This window comes from Stegodyphus dumicola, chromosome 1, assembly GCF_044657685.1.
Source record: "Stegodyphus dumicola isolate Sdum_Otavi_A_Nest chromosome 1, ASM4465768v1".
Taxonomy (NCBI): domain Eukaryota; kingdom Metazoa; phylum Arthropoda; class Arachnida; order Araneae; family Eresidae; genus Stegodyphus; species Stegodyphus dumicola.
Window position 1 is genome coordinate 129245807 of NC_140768.1, and position 23423 is coordinate 129269229.

At 30.6% G+C, this 23423-nt stretch overlaps 1 protein-coding gene across 1 annotated transcript in view; it reads right to left on the reverse strand.

The window, feature by feature from the left end:
* Window positions 1-1080: 1080 nt before the first annotated feature.
* The window catches only part of LOC118205757 (ADP-ribosylation factor-like protein 13B), a 66851-nt gene continuing 44508 nt past the window's right edge, over window positions 1081-23423 (reverse strand). Inside the window, exons 8-11 of the mRNA XM_085820458.1 lie at window positions 14956-15144; window positions 14037-14124; window positions 8072-8124; window positions 1081-7374 (exon numbers count right to left, since the gene is read on the reverse strand). Of these exons, the coding sequence (XP_085676584.1) occupies window positions 7247-7374; window positions 8072-8124; window positions 14037-14124; window positions 14956-15144 (458 nt within the window). The 3' untranslated portion in view covers window positions 1081-7246. The remainder of the gene's footprint in view (window positions 7375-8071; window positions 8125-14036; window positions 14125-14955; window positions 15145-23423) is intronic.

The following is a 23423-nucleotide window of genomic DNA, read 5'->3' on the forward strand; positions in this document are numbered from 1 at the left end:
AAAATCGTTCAGTTTGTTGATCAAAAATTCGTTAAAGTTTTACAAAATATGAAATAGGTAATAAAATTCCAAATTTGAGCTTCCAGATGTCCATATTCGAGTGGGGGACTACACTATTCAAAATTTTGTCTCTAGCTACCATTGTTTTTTCACAATGCAAGAAGCATTCACATATGTTTCATGGTGCAAACAGTGATATTCCAATATTATTAGTTTATTTGTTTAAAAAAAATGTATGCTAAAAAAAAAAACTCTCCAACATTAAATACATTTAAAAAAATTTAAATCCAGTTTTGGAAAATCTCTAGGAAAGGCTAATCAATCCCATTGGGATCCCCCTCAACGATTTGAAAGCCAGCATTGACAATACAATACTGTACAGAACAAAATATTTTAATCTGCAGTACATGAAACTGTATATAGGAAATTCTAAAAATATGCTGTTTTTAAATATTTTGTGCTTTTGGCATTGAACTGAATTTCATGTGGCATGGTAGTTTCATGTGGCGTAAAGAACATGATATGTAATTAATAAACATACCAAACTAAACGTTAATAATAAAAAGACAAACAAAATTTCGCAAGCCATCTTACTAAGAAAACTGAACACTGATATGATAAACTGAGAAAAGCCAGAAGGGGGGAATAGAAAAGTGTATGCCATTGGAAACTGCACCTAGAATTCTGTACATCTGCTGCTATGCTGCTTTTAAAATTTTTTGTAATTTTTCTGTTGAATTGTATTTGGCATAGGTGGGAAGAAAATTATGCTTAATAATAAAACTAAGAAGACAAAAGGGACTTAGTAACGAGGAGTGAGTCTAATAGCAGATTGGTAGACTGCGAGCAGAGCGAGAGCACAAAGAAACTTAACAAATCTTTTTGGGCGATCCTTAACATCAGAACCTTTTCAGTTTTTTATTAATACTTTTATTTCTTTTAACTTGTTTTCTTTGTAATTTATTTATATAATAAATAAATACTTGCTGAATGCAATACTATCACTAATTTCATATTTTTATATTCAAATTGCTCATATATACTTTGACTGAAATAAGACAATTCTAATTTAAAAAAATATAAAATTCAGGAAACTTTATTTACTCTGTTTATGTCAATATATAATTAAATCTTCGCACACACACATATAAAATTTGAACTATGAGAATTATTTTACATAAATAGCAATGATTTTAATAAATAAATAAAAATATTGTACTATCAAAACACCATATTTATCATATGTTATAAGAAATGGAGAAAAATAATTTTGACTTTTATTACTTTTTTTTTTTTTTTCTTTCAAGATACTTTATAAGATTCAAAGAAATATTGGAATACAAACATAATTTGGTTCTTCAGATATCAAGTTTTATATGGTTAAAAAAATACTTTACAACATCCATTTCTATTTAAAGATTATTTCTGCATCTTGTATAAATTCAAATTATTTATAAAAACATGCACAGAGATTTAATGTTAAAAAATATTACTCCAGAAACAATGACTAGTATAGATACAATTCTACCACAAAACATTTTTCTAAATTAACAGAAATAAAAATATCCTTTAATTAAAATAGAACCTGATGATGATGGGTGAAATGGAGAGAGATCACAAAACAGACAACTAACAATTTTCACGAACTTTATATTTTATTATTTAAAAAAATTCAATAAAAATGTTTTCCGAACATATAATATTTACAAAAGGATATTACTATTTATAATTTTTATTACATCTTATAATTAATTGGAATGTATTGCTTTAATTTTTTTAAACCATTTTTGCCATTATTCAGTAATTTTATTGTCAGCAACAAAACGAAAGAAATTTATTTACAAGTTTGTAACCCAAAATGGCTAAAATACCAAACAATGCTTACAAATCTAGAGCCTGGATGCAGCTTATTAACATATCATAAATCACAAAACGATTATGATCATGCAAAACATATCTGGAATACTTTCGCTATAAAAATATGGAATAGTACTCCAACTTGTATGACAAAACTGATGTTCTTTTACCATGAGATGTTTCTGAACAATTTAGATCTCCGCTTGATAACCTACAAACTGAATCCTGCACGGTAGTTTATAGCATCATGTCTCGCTCAGGATGAAATGCATAAAATGCACTACAACCAAAATTAAATATTTGTTGATTATGATATGCTGCTTTTCATTCAACAAATGTTAAAAGCAAAATCCTTCCCATCATATAAAAACATGAGATAAACAAGCTGCTACCAGAAGCTTATGTGCTAGTACTTTATTTGATTATCATTTAAGCTAAATTATAATGGAGACTTAGAAGAATGAAGATGGAATAAAGAAAAAATCTTCAAAAAATCTCGCAGGGTTCATACACATTTCTGCACACAGAAATGAAGTACTTTTAAAGACTTTTAAGGATCATTAATGAAAAAAATTAAGGACCTATGAGCAAATGGGAACTGAATAAATTCATTTGAAGATATTATCTATGCCTCAATTTCACTTTTGTAATACCATCCTAACAATAAAATAGATCCCTAAGCAGTACGCATTATTACTAAACATGAATTAATTAACATAATTGTTAATAAGTTTGAGAATAAAATAAACTATGCAATTTATCAAGTAGCATTAAATATTTTACAGTTATGATAGTTGGTCATATTTGAACGTTTATATCGATTTCCTTCTCTTTTAAGCATTTTTTCTAACAATTAGAAATTTGTCTCAATATGCAAAGCAATGCTCTCACAAGTTTCTGCGTGCTTCATCTCCTAACTTGTCAACCTCTCCATAATGTACCAATGAGGGTTTAATTGACCTGGTAAAAGTTAAATAGTCCAAAACCCCCAACAGACGTGAAGCATATTATCGCTATGTCTGAAATTAACTACAATATCAGACAAAGGTTTAAATGAGCCTCTTATTTAAAAAGAACTTAGAACATAAAGGCATGTTCTGATGCTAACAAAATCAATTACAGCTCACGGTGACGTAATTAAACAAGAACAGTCAAATTCAAACTAATAATGTGGACTAGTGGTCAAAGGTTATACAATTTAATTGTAATTTAATCTGGCTCAATAACTCTATCATATCAGAATATAGAAATGGGAAATTACAGTAAAGGTTGAAATCATAAACAATTGGGTGATTTACATAATAATAACTGCACATATCTTTGAAGAATAATTTCCTTTATGTACTCAGTTTCTTTCTTCAACACATTTCCTTTTCATTTTAGAATTTTTGGATTTAATTAAGGATTTGTTATTCTAAAAAACACTAAACGCACTTAGAACGTACAGAAAAAGTGGATAATTTTATTTCTTTAGTAATATGAACATTCAGAAGCAATATGAAATATATATAGTAAAGGCCAGTTACAGAACTGATGTGGCAGAATTTCTAGAATTTAGTGACATACCGAGCAACAAAATCTAGAAATGGCAAAACTTTTAGAATTTAGAGCAAGCATTGGAAGCAGAATTTAGAAAGGCAGTAGGCAGTAGAATTTAGGATACACAGAGATTGCATCAGGTGGGAAAATGCCTAGTGTCAGCTATGTGTTTGCTTGAGGCTGCTTGCATAATTTTCTCATAGGAAATGTGTACGATGCATTAAGAAATATTAGATGAATCTTTTAAATTCAAGTTTTCAATTTCTTTATTAATAAAAAAATCCCTTTCATTATAATGCCTGTCCATGTGATAAGATCAGAAGCATTTTTGATATTTTCCATGCTTCTGTCAAGTGAAAAGTAGAGAAAATAAAGAGAAAATAAACACGTTAAGATAATTAAGATAAGTAATACATTCAAATATGTTAAGATATAAGTAATACATTCAAATATGTTTTCATTGTTTTTCCAGATTTTCTCTCAAAATTAAGAAATTCATTGCAAATTTCTGTAAAATACATCCACTACGTGTTGACACCATGGAGACATTTTTCATTTTGTCACATATTTCTCGAATCTTCTAGAATCGTGGGTCTATAAATCTTGCCTTCAAAACCTTCTAAACTTTCTAAGCTGCAATGTCTAAAATCCTACAGAAAAATTATCCCTACCATTTCTGTAACCGAAAAATGCCAGAAATATTTTGGAAAAAAGTAGGAGGGAAAATGTATAAAATTAATTTTATAGAGAAAACTGATGCACATTCTGAGAATTTTGAATATTCTGAGACAATTACATGGGAAAAATTCTTACTATGAAAAAATTAAAAACAAGACATTTTTAATTAATTACACACCTAATTTTGCTTTTGCTAAGAGCTGTTTAGTAAATTGAGCTTTAAAGCATTATACCTTGTTTATTTTTCAGATTTAAAATATTGTACAAGTTACCAAAATGATACTTTATAATATTACAGCGAAAAATAAAAATGTTTTATTTTAATGTTATTTTTTAAATATAATTTCAATATATTACCATTATTTTAATAATTTTATTATATTACGACGTTTTAAAAAAAATCGTCGAAAAATTCTCAGATTTTGGAATTAAAAAAGTTTCTATAGAAACTAATCTTAAAATCGCCAAAATGTTGAAAAGTCGCCAAATTTAGAACCGTTTAATAAAAGAATTCACATTCCCCAAAGCAAAAAGTTGTATAAGAGCTCTTTACTAGAAAAAATGAATTTTGAAATGCTTACGTTTCACTTCTTGCTTAGAAACTCAAGTATCCCATCATTTATATTAGAAATAGAAACAAATTATAACTCATGAACCCATTCAAAAGATTACCATATATACAGCAGTGAATCGCCAAAAATATTCCTCAAAATGCTAATTCACACTCAAAATGACAGTCGTAAAAACAGACAGAAATTTCAGATGATTAAAATTAAGGACCTTCTGTTGATTTTGGCCAAAATTAAGGACTTTTTAAGGACCAAAAATCGATTCCAAAAAATCTAAGGACTTTTAAGTACTCTTAAGGACAGTACAAACCCTGCTCAGTGAACACTTAAGAGTACTTTTATATTACCACAACCACCTTGATGCAGTTTGGTGAATTTTACAGAACAATTACTTTTATTGTAAAAAAAAAGTACATATTACATACATGCATACTTTACATTTCAACTATATTCTCGTCCCAAAAAACAGGCAGTGAACTTAGTTACAAATGGTTTTATAGTTTTTGTTTTTATTGTGGTGGAAATTTCGTAGCAATCATTCTTGAAAAGATTCCAGCTATTATTCCTTTAACAACTTTGCAGCAAAATACTATATTCCCGCATAAATTTCACTTCCGCTTCTTCTATTATACGAAAATCCCATGAGCATGAATTTTAAAATCATGTTTGTGACAAAAAAATAATTACAACTTTTCTATAAAAGACGATGGAACTTGCAATACAGCAAAAGGATGCGTATGAAAATGGCAATGTTGAAAATTAAATATTTGTTATACACGTTTGCCTGAATATTTGTTATGCATATGTTAAACAGAGTTTGGCAAAATCTGAAATTTGGTGACTTCTACACAGGTGGTTATGATAACATGCAATTACCTACTCGACTAACTCAACTGGACTACTGATAATATTCAAGTAAAATCTTTTGTTCTTATCTCTTAAACCATATGTTTTCCTGTTTCCTCAGTATGTCAGCAAAACATCTTTAATGTATGTCATTCTGTTAATTCTTTGTTCATTAAAATAACTAACTTAACCCTTTGAGTGGCAGGGCATTTTGGGTCTGCTCATGAAGCTCTGTATTTAAACAACTGTTATTAGTTAAGTTTTTATAATTAAGTATTTTAATATCTGTTTTCATAAACATCTACTCATTAAGATGATATTTACATAATTAAAGAAAGTAAAAAAGAAAAATATTTTAAATTATAATATAATATGTACCAAGTGATAAAAAATCTCATGGCTGTATAAGGACAGTCACACCACTCTGGAGCTTAAAAGACATATTTCTTATGTTTAGAAAAGCTTCACTCTATGTCTTCCTATACTGGATTCCTAAATCACAAATTATATTGGAAAGGATCCTAAAAATTGTAAGTACTCTTCTGTTACTAGGACCAGATTCCAAAATGTATGTATATATGCACTTGTGTATATGTAGGTGCATGGACACATATATACATATGTATGTGTATATAGACATATAATAAACTTAAAGCATTTAAAGTGTTTTGAAGGCATGTAGGGAAAATCCTGCTACATCTGAGATTCACTTTTTTTGGTTTCATATGAATTTTAATGTCTGAAATGAAAATTTAATGGATTCTTTCATCAGTTTTTGATCTCAAATGAACCAGGAGAATGAAACACATTTTCACAACATATTAATCAACTTTTATGAAACTTTAATTCATTTTCCCCTGATGAGTTCTGAATTGGAGTTTCAGTAAAAGGAGATTAATTTTAATATTTTTATAAAGCTGTATTTTTTCCCACTTTAGAATTTTTATTTTTTGAGTTTGTACTACTATGATTTGTTATTTTAATTTTGATTTGTTTAGATATTGTGTTAAATCTCTTATACATGGATGCAATTATTATTGTTGAGGAATTGCCTTGCTTTGACTCTAATTTACTTTTAACTTTAAATGCTTTAAGTTTATTGTACTTCAATCCTGTAGCTATGAGCGTAGGATGGGTTTAAAGAATTTGCTTTAAAAAAAATCAATTTTTAACCTTATATTAGGTTCAGTAAAGACATGAAGTAAGAAAATTAGAAACAGTTTTACAAAGAAAAAAATTTAAATGTAAATATGTGTAATAAATTCTATAAATAAATTATATAATGTGTTATAAATTCTATAAATATGAATTCTATAAATATTAAACATGTGTAATAAATTCTATAAAATCCAATAAATGCAAAATAATAATAATAATAATACATGTTAAAACTAAAAATTTTAAAAAGTAATACCCTAATTTAAAAAAAAATCAATGAAATTTAAAGAAAAGTACATAAAAGAAGAAAAATTTAATCAACTTCAATGCTTCTTCATCAGAAGGAGGAATGCTGAAATCAATTGAAATCTCTCTTCCACAAAAAATCCTTGCTTTTCTGTATCCAGAATTTCTGTATCCAAGCCACTCCAATATATTTTAATTAAACAGTTCATCCGAAATTCTGGCTCCTCCCCAAAGCAAGGTAAAAAAAAACAAAGTAAATTCTAAACATAATTCTACTTGTAAACAAAGAGTATTTAATACAAAAAATTGAAACCGAAAGTGAAATAATAAAAAACTTTAGTGTAAATTTCAAATCAAAATTTTACCTTTAAACAAAGCAAACTTATCCAAAGAATTGAAAGCATAAGTGAAATTACTAAATACTTTTGCATACATGAATCCTTCCATCCATCCATACATACATACATTTCTGAATCTGATCCTGATAAGAGAAGAGAACCAAAATTTATACCCCACTTAAAATAAATAAATAAATAAATAAAATAAAATAAAATAAAAATTTTTAATTTATTACTTTCAAAAGTTTTATAAAACTAGTGAACTGTAAAAAAATTAGTTAGAATTTTCATTTTACACCCCCCATTCTGCACAATAAGACCTGTTCAAAATATACATATCCTTAGAAGCTAACATTATTTTGATAACTGAAAAAATAATGGAACAAAGAAAGACAAAAGTTTCATAAAATTAATATTTATAATTACGTTTAAGTAAATAGTAAAAAACATATAAAGAAAATAAAATCTCACAAGAGTCAAATTTTATATTCTTACTAATAATAACTTTGTCACTTCTTTGAAGGGGGGGAAGAACTTGACTGTATTTGAAGGGAGGAAGCTTGTACTTATTAATATAACTAATTAGAAAATATTCAAATACTATCATAATCAGTCTTGCTTAATGATTTTTAGCAGCACAATATTAACAGCGATAACAGAATAGGTTATCAAAATATTACAAACTGCATTATTCATTTAAGTAAACAGAAGAATTCGACAGTTAAAAAACTCATTAACAATTCAGTATGCAAAATTTAAAAAAAAAAAAAAAAAAAAAAAAAAACTTCAACTTAACTTCATGGAAAAAGGTCTATATGCTAGTAGAAAGAATTTCCTCACCTGCTGAGAGTTTCATAATAGATATTTCATGAAATATCTGAATATTTCTTCCCCTTAAAGAAAAATAAAAATTAAAACTGAGGTTTCAGTTTTTATGAGGCATAATTTCTAAAGATTATTTTATACAACAACATTTTACAATACATAAAAGTTTATTTGTGACATAATTCTGTTAGCAATAAAAGATTCAGATACTGTGGACTGATAAATTTCAATTATTATTGGGAATGAAAAATTCAGACTATTGAATGAACAGATTTTTGAAAATCATACGAGATTTAGAAACTTGAATCTTACAGATTTTTTCATTGTTCATATATTTCTAAGACTAACCTAAAATTGTTCACATTTTTTTTTTAAATTAAAAGCTCTGGGTTTTATTGACATTCAACAGAAGCCTTTTCTATTTATTTATTATTTCTTTTTTGGCATTAAGATTGCAGCAGCTTTAGGAGACTTAGATCACTAATGTCATTTGCCACACTCTCAACTTTATGAAAAGGATTTAGCATTTTACACCTAATACTTATATGTATTAAGTCTGGAAATAATCCCATCTCTTCTATACTTGATTTGATTTAAAAAATTCTAAAATAAATCTCTTGATTAAAAAGTTTAATTATGTATTTAATTTATCGAATTGCATTAGTTTTTTTAACATAGAGATTTCAAATTTTTCTTTATTTAAATGCTTTAATATTAAGTAAAAGTCTCCTCCTTATTATTTAGATATGAAGCATTTTAGAACCTATTATCAAGGCTATCTATGATTTATTCAAACTTACTGGTTATAAAAGAAAATATTTAAACCGATTCAGATTAAAGGCAATCTCTAAGTACACTCAAGGATACCTACACCTTTTTATATACATTCCCAGGATAATAATTTAAAGAAATATATTTCATGAAAAGTTCACAATGTAAGTAAAATTATCAAAAAAGATATTAGTTCAATTTTCCCCAATGAATATTGTTTGATAGGAAAGCAAATCTATTTTGAGTCAATTCTATGCAATCAAACAGAAGTTATATTATACCTGCATTCTAAAATTCTGATAACTGACTAACAATTTCGAACACAAATCTACATCTTTATCGAGGAAAGAGGAGAAGATTGCAAAATTTTGTAAAACTTAAAATAAAATATGCATGAGGCACTCTGGCATCAAAACATTTAAATATATGATTTCATACTATTAAAATAAGAGTTAAGGCATGAAGGGAGACATGTTGCATGACAGATTATAAATTTTTCGTTCTCTGACAATTAAACTATAAGAAAATACTAAAGTTTGTTATCCAAACGTGTGCAGCTCAGGTAGACAGAATATACATTTAAAAAGTGATTCTTAAAAATATAAGTCTTCAAATACAATAGCGTCAAGAGTATGACAATTGATAATATGATGGAAAAACTATTCTTTTTTACAACTACTTACAATAAAAACATCACAGATATAAAAATATCAGGCAAACACTTTAAAAATGAAGGTTCCTGTTTCTCAACTGCAACTATGAAAAACTGCACATATACACATTTTGGAATTAAAAACTTTTACATTTGAAATAGGAAATCCACACAAATAAATGACAAATAATTTTAGGCACTGTAATAAAAACAATTTAACAACAAATTACATATGCAAACAACATTTAAAATCCCTTTTAGTTAAAGATGACAAATACTTTGTATTACTTTTGAGTTGAATTCACCTTTAATATTTTTAAACATTAAAATTAATGACTTGATTAGAAATCAAAAAGTAGATTTCAGTATTCAAATACTATTCTATATTACAAAAATATGTATAGAACAGTATTTTTCATATAATTTAGTTACCTACAACTCAAATGTAGAAATTCTTCAGTCCTACAACTAAAAAATGAAACTCCTTTAAATAATTTAATTTAAATAAAACTGACATCCTAATCTATTAAAAATATATAACGTGGAGAAAATAAATAAAGGAATGTGTTGAGAAAAAAACAATCTTAGATGAGAAAAGCATATATGAAAAGAGTATTTTGTGAATGAAAATCTGATAGCTATCATGCTATTTTTGAAAATCTAAAGAAAGATATTTGAAATAGCAGATAAAAATATATTCAGATTTTTGATTAATTAATCTATATTTAAATTTAAAAAAGAGTAAAGTTTAAATTTCATAAGTGCTTATTTATACTTATTTAACATCCTTTGTTTACGTATCATTAAATTACCTAACTTTGATCAAATGATGATTTATTTATGATTTCTGAATTATTTATTCACAAGAATTGATAGAAAATGTAAAGCAGTTTGGAAAAGTTTGTTACTACTTGTATTAATCATAACTTAAGAAGACAACGAGATTAGCATCACAAAAGGGAAGTATATAACATTACTTTTTAAATCAATGTTCTCCTAAAAGCTAAATTCATTTTTAGTATTATTAAAAACAATTTAGCTTCCAGTTTTTGGCTTGTATTTTTACATAAAAGCTTTAAAATTTTCCTAGGAAATTTAAAATATCATCCATTTTTATCTAACACATCAGGCAAAGTAAATATGATTTAAAAAAAAAAACTTTACAGATTTAAAAGTATAACAGAGCTATTTTCTATAATAGCAAAGACTTTATAAGAAACCTATTTTTTTTTTTTATTTATTTATTTTTTCTTTTTTTTTTTGTTTTTGTCTAATAAAAAAAAAACAGCAGGAATTTATGTTTATGCATACTTTGAATAATTAGCTGAATTATATTGTATTACACATAATTCCATGGTAATTCTTCATATTTAATATTTTCTTTAACACTGAATATTAAAATAAAAATGGCTCTCACTAGAAAATTCAGGTCATTTGCATCACATTGACAAAGAAATAGTTTTCTAAAGTTAACATTTTCATTTATTTCTCATCATTATGGAATATTTCTCCCTCTCCCCCCCCAAAAAAAAAAGCCAACTAAGTGCTTTTTTTCAAATAAGAAATGAACATAACAGAAAAAAAGTTTCCAGAAAATTTCAAACATTTTTTTTTTTTTTTTATTTTTTTATGAAACAACAATACTTCTATTAATTAAAAACTTTTTTCATACGGTAGAAAGGGAAAAGATTACACTAAGATGCCATAAAGAAACTTTCTTAGTCAAGAAAAATGTAACAAGGAGAAATTTTGACATAAAAAAAATCTAACATTAAGGAACATGATTGAAAAAATATAAAATAGAGTTAACTAGTAATTCTTCTTAACCAAGAACTTCTTAAATGCATTCAACTGTATTTAGTTCAATATGGAATTAGTATTCTGACAGAAATATAAAAATGTACAGAAATGAATCACAACTCTTAAAAATTGGTAAGAAATTTAATTTTTCTTCATAAATATTATTCACTGATTTGTATGTCAGTTAAGAGGACGTAAAGATTGTTTCTCGTTTTTAAAATTCATATGTGGATGTAATTTTGTTATTGTGAACCAAAATGATTGTGAATATTTGTTACATATTTTTGTAAATATTTTGTGTATATAAATATACATACATATCTTTGCAAATATTTTGTGTATAATAAATTGTGTAAATAATTTTGTCATTTAATTATTGTTTACTAATTTAAAAATTTTACATTCATTACAGCTTAGAATGAATTTTTTTTAAAACAGACAGAATGAAACATATTAATGTTACTAATTGTGAAGTAAGAAATTATGTTAGAAGTTAGACCTAACAAAAAACATAAATTTAAACAAAATAAGGTATCTGGAATCAATTAATGAATTCAAATTTATAACTGAGCCAAATTCTCCCCAGTCATTAATTTTAAAAAGTAATAAAAGCTGAAATAAAATTTTAATTAAATACACTTTTGTCATGAATTATTTTACATAACATTAATATTTTTTCTTTGTTAGATAATTAGAAAATTACAAATACTTCATAAAGCAAAAATAAATTCTTTTCACATTATAAAGTATAAAATAAATAAATAAATTACTTAAGATTAGACTCATGCATATTTAGAGAATTATATCAACATGATTTGTAGGTACATAATATGCTGCGCACTATCTCAAGGTCAAAATATGAAAAGCATTTACTTTATATTATACTATTTATTAGCACAGCATATAAGTTTCTGCACATCTAGGTATGTACACTTGCAAAAGTTTTATGTGATTAATTTTACACATACCAGTTCTCACATCAGGTGAAGTAAATACGATAAAAAAAAATTACAGATTTAAAAGTATAACAGAGCTATTTTTTACATATTCTGGCCACAACAAACAGTGCCTATCTTTTGTCATTTTATCCCTGATTTCTGATAAAACATATGCTATTTAAAATAAATATATTGGAATTTCAATACAATTTACAACTAGGAAAAACTAATATTCTAGAAAAAATGCATTTATATAAACAAAGCAAACATATAGTCTTGACAGCATTTATTGTTTTTGCAAATTATTTTATATTCTGATTTTTGCAAATGATTTAGAAATGAATTTTAGAGGTGCAAATCATTTAAAAAAAAAAAAAAAAAAAAAAAAAAAAAATAGCACACAAAATACTAAACAGAAGTAAGGTATGTGACTATAATTTTCCACTCAGTAAGTTTTGAATTATAATTTCTAACTTCAAACAGAAGATTACTTAATCCTTAAATGCATCATCTTTTAAAATTAATTTAAAACTTTTGAAATTACAGATTACTCAAAAAAGCATAAAATACCATAACAGAATTTTTATGTGCTTCAGAATGTTAAATAGATTTATGTCTAATGTACAATACTTAGCATTGGCTTAATAAATTATAATTCAGTTTCAAGAAACTAAGTGGAAAAATACAAAAATAATTTTTAGTAAATAATATTAATACTTTTATTGAGAGCAAGAAAAATATGATGATTATACATGCTTTTAACATAATAGACATATACCCATAATACTTTTGTCAAATATCATCACCTGTTGGCTAAAACTGGTAGAAAGCATTCCTGAGCTTATTGAAAAGAACATAAAGTTTTGTCATTCAAGAATCATAATAAAAAAATAAGTTTTCTTTGCTTTGTTACATAACATCTACAACTTGCATTTAAGGATTAAGACTTCTTTCATTATTTTAAAAGTCTCCCACATTTACAAAAAAAAAAAAAAAAAAAAAAAAAAAAGTAGAAGTCTATTTAAATTATTCTTCCACTTCATTTGGTAACTTCAATTTAAAATATGGTCTCTTAAGCAGATGCTGTTGAGAATTTTATATTGATATTTTGAACTTTTGGTTACACATCAATTGAAGTCATTTAGTAGAAATGACTACATAAACTTGTCTTTGTTTCTTCCAAATAATCAAAAGGCTTGCCACAGAAATCATGTAATAATATACTTCAAAAAATACTTATTTCCTGCTGATGTAATATTTGGCTTAAAAATTTGTCAGTGCTTGAAATTTTTTACTACTCATTAAGAAATTAGAATTTAAGTAGATATATAACCACTTTTAGAATAAATTTCTTATTCTGTTTAACTTTCCATTAACTTTCAAAATTATGAGACTGCAGACTGATCAGCTGAAATATATGCTTATCACAATGTAAAAAATACTAATCTCAGATATGAGTAGCATATCAAATTTGGCATTGCTGACTTTATTACTAAATAAATTGAGCAAGTACAGCATATCAGACTGTGACACACAATATACTTTTCAGTAACTACAGAATGAAATAAACATACAAAAAAATGTTGCATTGAGAAACAGTGCTCTTCATTGAAATTTGATAAAACATGTTGCAAAACATGAACAGACTCGTATATACAATTCATATATAAAATTCTAATCTCTTTAAAAACAAATTTGAATATGATATTGTGAATGCAAAATTACATTCTGACTTAGAATATGAAGAAATATTCTGATATAGGATGCACATGGAAATACATATATAAATAGATATAAAAATTAGTTGATCACATCTGACCAAGCTTCAATCCTTTTGTTAGGACATCCAGTGAGAGATGTTTCTTTACAAGGTTCCAGTTCTTCAGCCAGTGCCCAATTAATCTTACCTAAAGTAAGAAAATATTATGTTTAAAATAATAATACACATAATTTTTAAGCTGCTCTGAGATTAATTTAATCTCAAAACAGCATGAAAGAAGGAGGATTTCATTTATTTTTATTTTCTATGAACTTTTTCACACCGCATATTACTTTAGAAACTGACTTATACATGTAGATATTTATAGCTACTTTATTCATCATAGTATATAACTTCAATTAAATACAGGTCAGCATTTTTATCACTTTATGATTAGTTCTCTCTTCACTTCATTCCCAGTGGATGTTGTTTACAACAGCATTTTAAACAAAATTTTTTAAAATGTTACTTAAAGTATCTCTACATGCATGCAGCTGATACGCAATAACAAGTGAAACATAAGAAATTCTTAATCCCCCCCCACATTACTTCTTAAAAAATTTTAAAAATTAAGCAACTGTCAGGTGCTAGAGTTTATAAATAAGATCGCAGCACTGGACTCAAATTCACCCCCTAAAAAAAAACTTTCTATTCAGAATAATTATAATGAATTGAGTAAAGTGGCATACTTCCAAATTAACTACTAACTAGCGGAAAAGTGCATCTCCCCCCAAAAAGATAACGCAATTCAATTCAAGTACAAATAAAACTTTGAGTAACATTACAGGTTTCAAAAATATGTTGGCACATTTTTTCTATATCAGATTTTAAGCACAGACATAATAAAGCAAAAAGATAAGGTCACACATAGTGAAAACAAACTTCAGCATCGACAACAAACTCTGAATGAAAAAAAAAAAAAAAAGATATGATTACAAATTACAGACAAATATGCATTGGGGAAAAAAAAAAAACCAACCGTTCTGATATGACCTCTTTGGTGACATGTACACACTTGGCTGGCCATTGGCTATTGTTTCAATGCTGGGCCTCAGTGGTGGCAGTTCATTTAACCTAGATACATGACTAACACAAGCAGAGTCTAACACTTCAGGCATAACTCGGTTCTTAAACCTTTTCTTAATTTTCTTTGCTTTTTTCCTTCTGTCTGTAAAAAAAAGAAAAAAAAAATGCATTTATAACACATGGGGAAAAGCATGTTAATTTCTTTTACTAATTTTACTGTCACTTCAGTACTAATGTTTCAGCTACATAGTGACAACTAGTAATCAAAACACTAAAAAGATTCTGCTAATAAAAAGTGCAAGCAGGAAAATAATTTATATTGAAACAGACATACACACATAAGAAAGAGAGGGGGAAATACTGTTTGACAATATATTCATTTAAAAAAAAAAAAAATCTGAACAAAGGGGGAGGAAAACTTTATCATAATAAACACAATCTAAATGGAAATTAACTAACAGTTTAAAACAAAGTTTCCATTTATGCTTTTTAGTTTTAGCTTAAAACTTTTATGCTAATGGTTAATTAAATGCATCGAACAGACATGAATACCTCAAACTCTTATATATAGTATCTTAATTAACAAGTAACTTATCTAATTCAATATAGCAAAGCACACAAAGGGCTATATACCTAATAAAAATTATTGCTTTGTTGAGGATCTTCTAAGATACACAGATTTTCATTTATGCTACACATGGAGAGAACCATAAAAACTTAATACAGTGAATGATCCAGCAAAACCTAAAATGACACCCATAACATGCTACTAAAGCCATGTTTCTCACCATGTCACTACTGCTCCTTAGTAATTTCTAAAGAGATCTAAAAGTGTTACTGGACCAATGACCAGCAAAGAAGGTGAGCAGGGAGAGCATGCTTTGAATAGTGAGTGAGTGAGAGATTATGGCGCAAAACCAAAGTTGATTATAGTGCGCCAAACGCGAGATAGGGTGAGTACAATTTATGAAATTAAAAATACAATAAATAAAAACAAGTAGACAAATGTATCAAATCCAGAGGATGAAGTCATATAAAAACAAGTTAAAACCACACATTTAAAATTCAAGACACAATCTTCAAAACAAATTACATTAGGTGATAAAAGCCAGTCTCTTTTAAATAATAAAATAAATTACAATTCACCTCCCTTCCGATTAAACAGTCGAGAGGTATGTCACAGCTATTAAAATACTTCTGACGAAGATTATTAAAATATGGACACTCAATTAAAATATGACGGACAGATAGACAAACATTACAATTTGAACAGACAGGCTCATTTTCTGCTTTTAAAAGGTAGCCATGTGTCACTCTTGTGTGACCAATTCTGAGGCGAGTCAAAAGAACTTCTTCTTTACGGTTTCCAGCAAAATCCCAGTGCTCAATTCTAGGCTTTACATGTCTTAACTTGTTTTGACGCTGAACATCCCAAAATTGTTGCCATTTTTTTCGTATCTTCTTTTTCACAACACAACGGATGTCTCCAAAAGGGATGAGGCGACTGGACAGTTCAACAGCAGATTTGGCTGTGATATCTGCCAGCTCATTCCCTTTAATTCCCACATGACCGGGAACCCAGCAGTACAGGATTTCATATCCACGACTCGTTAGGTTTATATGTATCTTGAGAACATCCACTATGACTGGGTTTTGAGTGTTAGTAAAAGCTTCTAAAGATTTCAGTGCACTATAGGAGTATGTATAAACTATAAACTTTTTGTGACAGAGCCTAGAGATGTATAAAAGACAATAATATATTGCAGTTAATTCAGATGTTAAGACAGAGGAGGCATGGTGCAAGCGTCTGCCCTCCATGTGGTTTTCAATTACAAATGCCATCCCGACATGATCTTTTGACTTGGAACCATCTGTATAAACTGAAAGATAACTGCTATATTTGTGCCTGTGCTCAGCGAAGAGTTGTCTATAAATGATGTCATTGGTGCTTGCCTTGATGTGATGCTTGAAAACATCAAGAAGCTGAATCCGTGCATTTTCCCAAGGTGGGAATTCAAAATTCTGTACTGCTTGGGGGCGCATATCAGAGAGGGAAAGTTCCTCAATGATAGGGCGAACTCTTAAAGGAAAGGTAGGAACACAGGATGGACGTGTTTCAAATAAAGTGTTACACACATCATCAAGTAGGTACAGTTTATTGGGATGTTCAGGTTGTGATAGAATATTAAAATATTGCAATAGGGACAATTGCTCACGCCTCAGATAAAGTGATGGTTCGTTAGAGTCAACATACAGGCTCTGGACAGGAGAAGTTCTGAAAGCTCCTGAACAAATCCGCAGAGCTTGATGGTGAACAGGATCGAGTTTTAACAAAACTGATGACCGAGCGGATCCGTAAACAACTGAGCCATAGTCCAGTCTAGAACGAACAAGGGCTCTGTAAATGCGAAGCATGGAGCAACGCTCTGCACCCCAGGAGGTGTTCGCCAACACTTTTAAAATATTTAGTGTTTTTAGACACTTCTTTCTCAGGTTTAAAACATGAGGAAGGAAAGTCAATTTCTGGTCGAACGTCACTCCTAAAAATTTTACTTCGGGCGCAATTGGAATAATTGAACCATTGAGATATAACTCAGGTTCAGGATGGAGACCTCGCTTCCTACAAAAGTGCACGCACACAGTTTTTTGTTTGGAAAAAGTAAATCCCTGTTTGTTTGACCATTCTTGGATCTTATTCAGAGCTATCTGCAACTGCCTCTCTACGTATCTCATGTCTGCCCCTCGACAGCTAATCTGCAGATCATCAACATATAGAGATCCCAAGATGGTGGAAGGAAGTTCTTTTAATACTGAGTTTATTTTTAAACTAAACAGGGTTACACTAAGCACACAGCCTTGAGGCACACCCTCTTCCTGTTCAAAAACATCTGACAAAACAGAGCCAATTCGTACTTGAAAAGTTCTAGATTTTAGAAAATTCTGAATGAAAATTGGTAGGTTGCCGCACAAGCCACTCTCGTGAAGATCGCGAAGTATACCGTATCTCCATGCCCTATCATAAGCTTTCTCTATATCGAAAAAAATTGAGACAAGGTGATTTTTTCTTAAAAAAGCTTTTCGAATGGATGTCTCTAAAAGGAGCATGTTATCTACGGTTGTTCTCCCTTTTCGAAAACCGTTTTGATAAGGTGATATGATATTATATTTTTCCAAGAAGTAGACTAGGCGGCTGTTTACCATCTTTTCAAACAGTTTGCAGAGGCAACTCGTAAGGGCAATTGGCCGATAGTTGGAGGGATTCCTTGGATCTTTCCCTGGCTTAGCAATAGGAATGACAACAGCTCTCCTCCATGCACTGGGAAAGGTACGCTCCTTCCACACCCTATTGTAAAGAGTGAGAAGGGCATTCAGTGACTTATAGGACAGATGCTTTAGCATTTCGTAATTCACGCCATCAAGACCCGGAGAAGACCTATGTGTCTGCAATAAAGCTCTCTTTAATTCCACCATAGTAAATGCTCTATTGTAAAGCTCAGATTTGGAAGAGTTGAATGCGATGGGATTTATTTCAGAGTGCTGCTTCATAGAGAGAAATGCAGGTGTATAGTTTCTGCTGGAAGAAACGGCAGCAAATGTCTCACCAATAGTATTCGCAATTTCTTCTATGGAGCTAATCACTCGGCCATCTTTTTCCAAAAAGGAAAGTGAGTGGTCTTTATACATGCCGCATGCTTTTCGAACTCTTTCCCAAACCCGCTTACTAGGGGTGGAGGATGTTATTGACGACACATATGAAATCCAGGAATCCCTCTGGCTCTGCCTTCTTACTTTTCGTGCATTTGCTTTGGCTCTTTTAAATGTTATGAGGTTTCGCAGAGTAGGATATCTACGGAAAATACCCCATGCTTTTTTCTGTTTTTTCAGTGCTTCATGACAGTCGCGATTCCACCACGGTTTTGAATATTTTAGTATTTTTCCTGATGTTCTAGGAATCGAAAGCATAGCTGCCTGAATAATAGTATTAGTAACAGCTTCCACAGCGTCATCGATATGCACATCTTCTACCATTTCCTCTGTGAGCTCTGCGGAGGAAGAGAAGAGTTCCCAGTCTGCCCTGTCCAGTATAAACCGAGGGAGTCTCGACATGGGGTTTGCTCCTCTTCGTGCAAGAGATACAAAAATGGGATAATGATCGCTGTTTTACAGGTCATTTCCGACACTAAAAGTGCAAAATGGCAACAGAGACGGTGAACAGATGGCAAGGTCGAGAGCATGGAATGTCCTTGAAGGCTCATGGAAGTAAGTATCCTGCCCATTATTCAGGAGACAAAGGCTATGATCTTCGATCATCTGCTCAATTTGTCTTCCTCGGCAATTTGTATTATATTACCCCAGAGCGGACTATGGCCGTTAAAATCTCCTATTATGATGAAAGGCTCAGGCAGCTGCTCTAGTAGACCATTTAAATCTTGCTGAACAATATGCTCATTTGGAGGCAAATACAGAGAAACGACTGTAACAACAATATCAAAATTTGTTTGAGTAGCGACAACTTGGAGGGATGTCGTCAAAGAAAGCACATTTGAGGGATAATCCAGTGAGGTGAGGAGACCTACACCTCCACTGGCACGCTCACCTGCAAGGTTATCTTTCCTGACGAAGGAAAACCTCCGAAGTTTTGCCTGTTGTTCTGGTTTTAGATTTGTTTCCTGTACTGCGAAGCATACAGGATGATAAGCATTAATTATGGCTTTGATGTCAAGCAAATTTCGGTGGAAACCGCGACAGTTCCATGAGACGAGGGTGGCCATTATGTCTGGTTTTTGTTCTTTCTGTGCTCTTGTTTGGTTTTTCGTGGAAGTAGATGCCTGGGAAATTCTAGACCCTCCTCTACTTCCATAGTGTCTGAATCCGCAGATTCAGAAATCATTTCGTCAAAAGAGCTATTGCTGGAACTTTTATTTTTATTTGATACATTTTTAGTGGCAGTTTTGGGTTTACTTTGAATGACTGTTTCTTTATTTTGTATTAAATGTGTTGACTTTTCTGTTTTCTTGGTGGATGTAGTCGGTTGGGTTTTATTTGGTTTAGTCTGCGTGCCTATTGATGTTTGGGTGGCAATGCTACGTGTTGTTTTAACTGCACTGGCATAAGATTTGTTTGATTGGAGCTGTGTGCTTTGAACTAGTTTTCTGGCTTCAGCATACGAGATGTTCCTGGTAACTTTAAGAATCTGTACTTCTTTTTCGGATTTCCATTTTGGGCACAGGCGTGAAAATGCTAGGTGCTGACCCTTGCAATTTATACACGAAGGCGCAGTGGTACAATTTTCGGAATCGTGGCCAATCTGTGAGCATCGGGCGCATGTGAGGCTGCCACGACAAGACATCTTAGAATGGCCGAAACGCTGGCACTGGAAACATCGCATAGGGTTAGGAATATAAGGTCTTACAGGAAGATTTAGATATCAGGCCTTAATATTCTTAGGCAGATCAGGCGTGTTGAAGGTAAGGATCACGTGTTTTGTATCGATCAACTTACCTTCCTTTCGCATCTTGATCCGCCTAGCACCACAGACATTTTGGTCAGCTAACTCGGAGACGAACTCTTCTTCTGAAACACACAGAAGGTCGATCTCCGAGATCACACCTCTACAAAAATTAAGTGTTTTGTGCGCTGACACAGTTATAGATATTTCTCCAAATTTGGTTTGTCCGGAAAGAGAAGCAGACTGGGTGGCCGACATGGTATCAATAAGCAGGTCTCCTGACCGGAGACGCTTTATGTTCCTTGGCTCACCTATACATGAATGTATATATTTGTTTACCAGAAAAGGAGACATCTTTTGCAGTTCACCAGAAGGACTAGAGATAACAAGGAAGCGCGGACTCTTTGGTATTTGCATCGGTTCGGATCTTCTTGGTACTGGATTTGTCAATGATTTCAGTACTTTTGTCATTTTCATCGGTACGGGTCTTCTTGTTAATTGATTTATCAACAATTTCAATATCTTGGTTGGTGTCTTTTGAGTCAGGTTTTTTCAGAATAAATAGAGAAGCCATAATTGAAAGAGAAAAAATTCGGGTCCGACGGCCCCGCCCACCACGGAGCCCAACAAGGGAACACAGATTCCTGTGTTAGGGCTAGCTGGACCTATACGCAAACTGAAGCCCCACAGTCGGCTTTCCCGAAAGCAGGTACTCCCGAGAGCTTGACCCCAAGCCACTGACACAAGGACTAGTGACCAGCCGATTGACACCCGTGAGGACGACTAAGGTGCCTCCCGTTTAGCTGAAGCAGAGGCCAAAGTAGTGTGTTGGGGACAGTACCTCGCCCCTCAACTACCAGGACCCTCCTTTCCAGCGACACGGGTCTCCACGCACGGCAAACACGTGGGCAGTTTTCTCGCCACTCGAGAACTAGAGACGAGGTCTGTTCCAGTCTCTCGTGACGAGGCCCAAACTCCGTAGAGAGAAACCACGAGGGAGAAGAGAAGAGAAAAAGTTCCAGCAAAGAGGAGAGGAGACGGAAAAGAGGATAGATCACTGGGGCTCTAGGATCATGACACCCGTCTCACCAAGAAGATGATCCCCTGAAGGGCTAGGGTACCTCGGGATTGCCACACCCGTACTCACAAAAGTGAGCCCCCTGAGGGTAGCATGCTTTGAAAATTTTGTTTGATTAAACATTTTTTAAACAAGTCTTTAAACATTCATTTTATAACATAGGCATTACACAGTAGCACAACTTTAACAAATCATGACCGTTAATCCATCACACATACCAGTCCATAATTAGGTAGGTTAATTTTTTTATTTCTAAGAAGTTTTTAAAAATTGAATTTATGCTCATACATAACTAATAGTGATATACAGTATAAAAAATAGCATGTTTGCACAAAGCAGCAAGAACTGATCAAGAGCATTTGCTGTGCATATTTAAACTTGTCCAAATAAACATAAAAAATGCAGCACTCTCTACCATTTAGATAACTTTAAGTCATCATTAAATGCAGATATATTTCCCTTCATGCACTGCAAAGAAAGCTGCACCTACATTCTGCAATAAATCAAGAAAGATCCAAAAATCAGTATTTGTGACACAACCTGGATTTTACAATATGATCTGGAAACAAATGTCAGTCACTGCCTAGCAAAATTCTTAAATTGAGATCAATGTTTAAAGGAACATGTTTTGAATCAATGCATGCAGTAAAAGAAGAAAACATCAGATACTTTGAAACGAATCATACAACTGCTTAGCGCCTACAGTCAACCCGCAAAAACACGATTACATCAATATATATATAGTTGTGAATGGGAAATATTAGAAGAAGACAAGTATTAGATTTATCTCCATTATTAGATAACAAAGAATCAGTATGCATGAATGAGCGTTCTTCGCATTGTGGAGAAATGGTGGAACCTAGGAGCCACCAAATTTTGAACACGTACAGTCCTTCACCCGAACAAGTGCACTTTGAAGCCCAAACTTTTTATTTGTAATTTTTTTATTTATTTATTTTATATTTCATATGAATTTAATGAACTTTTTTTAGCATATTCAGCAAATTAAAAGCAAACAATGGTAATGCTAAAGTAAAACACTTTTACCATCACTGTCCCAGACTTAGACATTTATCTTTGAATTTCAAGTAAAAAAAAAAAAAACTATTTACAAGTAGTATGTTCTACTGTCTGAAATAAAATACTTTTATCTTCTATGTGACAGTGTGTTGCCATTCAGTAAAGCTAATTATCTTTCAAATTTAATCTCTCTGTTACTGAGTAACAAAAAGCAATTTAAGACTAATAAATGCAGTCCTTAAGAACATTTGTTCTACTATTAATCTGAGTCATATAAATAAAAAAGCATTTAAGTTAGGAGATGTCTGATTAGAAATACTAAATATTTTTATGAAATTATGCTAGCTGAACTCAATAAAATCAATATGTATTTTTCTTTTTTGTGATAACTAATCTAGGCAACTGGACGCACAAGCAGCTAGTGTTTAAAAGAATTCATGTCCAATCGAGCATGAAAAAATCTTCTATAACACCTCTTACATCTACTAGAAAAACCTCATATGACTTAAAAACTGTTCATCCTTTTTAAAAAATACACACCTGGAACATTTCAAAACATTGAATGCATCCCCCCTTTAGTCATGAAGAAAGTGCTTAAAATATAATATCTATTCAGATGTAAATCATCTAGAAGTGGAATTTAATGCAATCTCTGTATAAAATGCCCTGCACATAGGAAGAACCTCTTCAAAAATCACCCCGCCAAAAAAAAAAATCGGAATTGAAATATAAGCTTTGAGTAAAATTATTTCAAAGTTAATATGAGCAATAAGTTAACAATTTAAATTCTATTATCGTGCATTTTCAAATATGAACAAAATACCTTTTAACTTATACAGTTTTTGCGAAATTCGCTAAAAGAAGAATTTTTTAA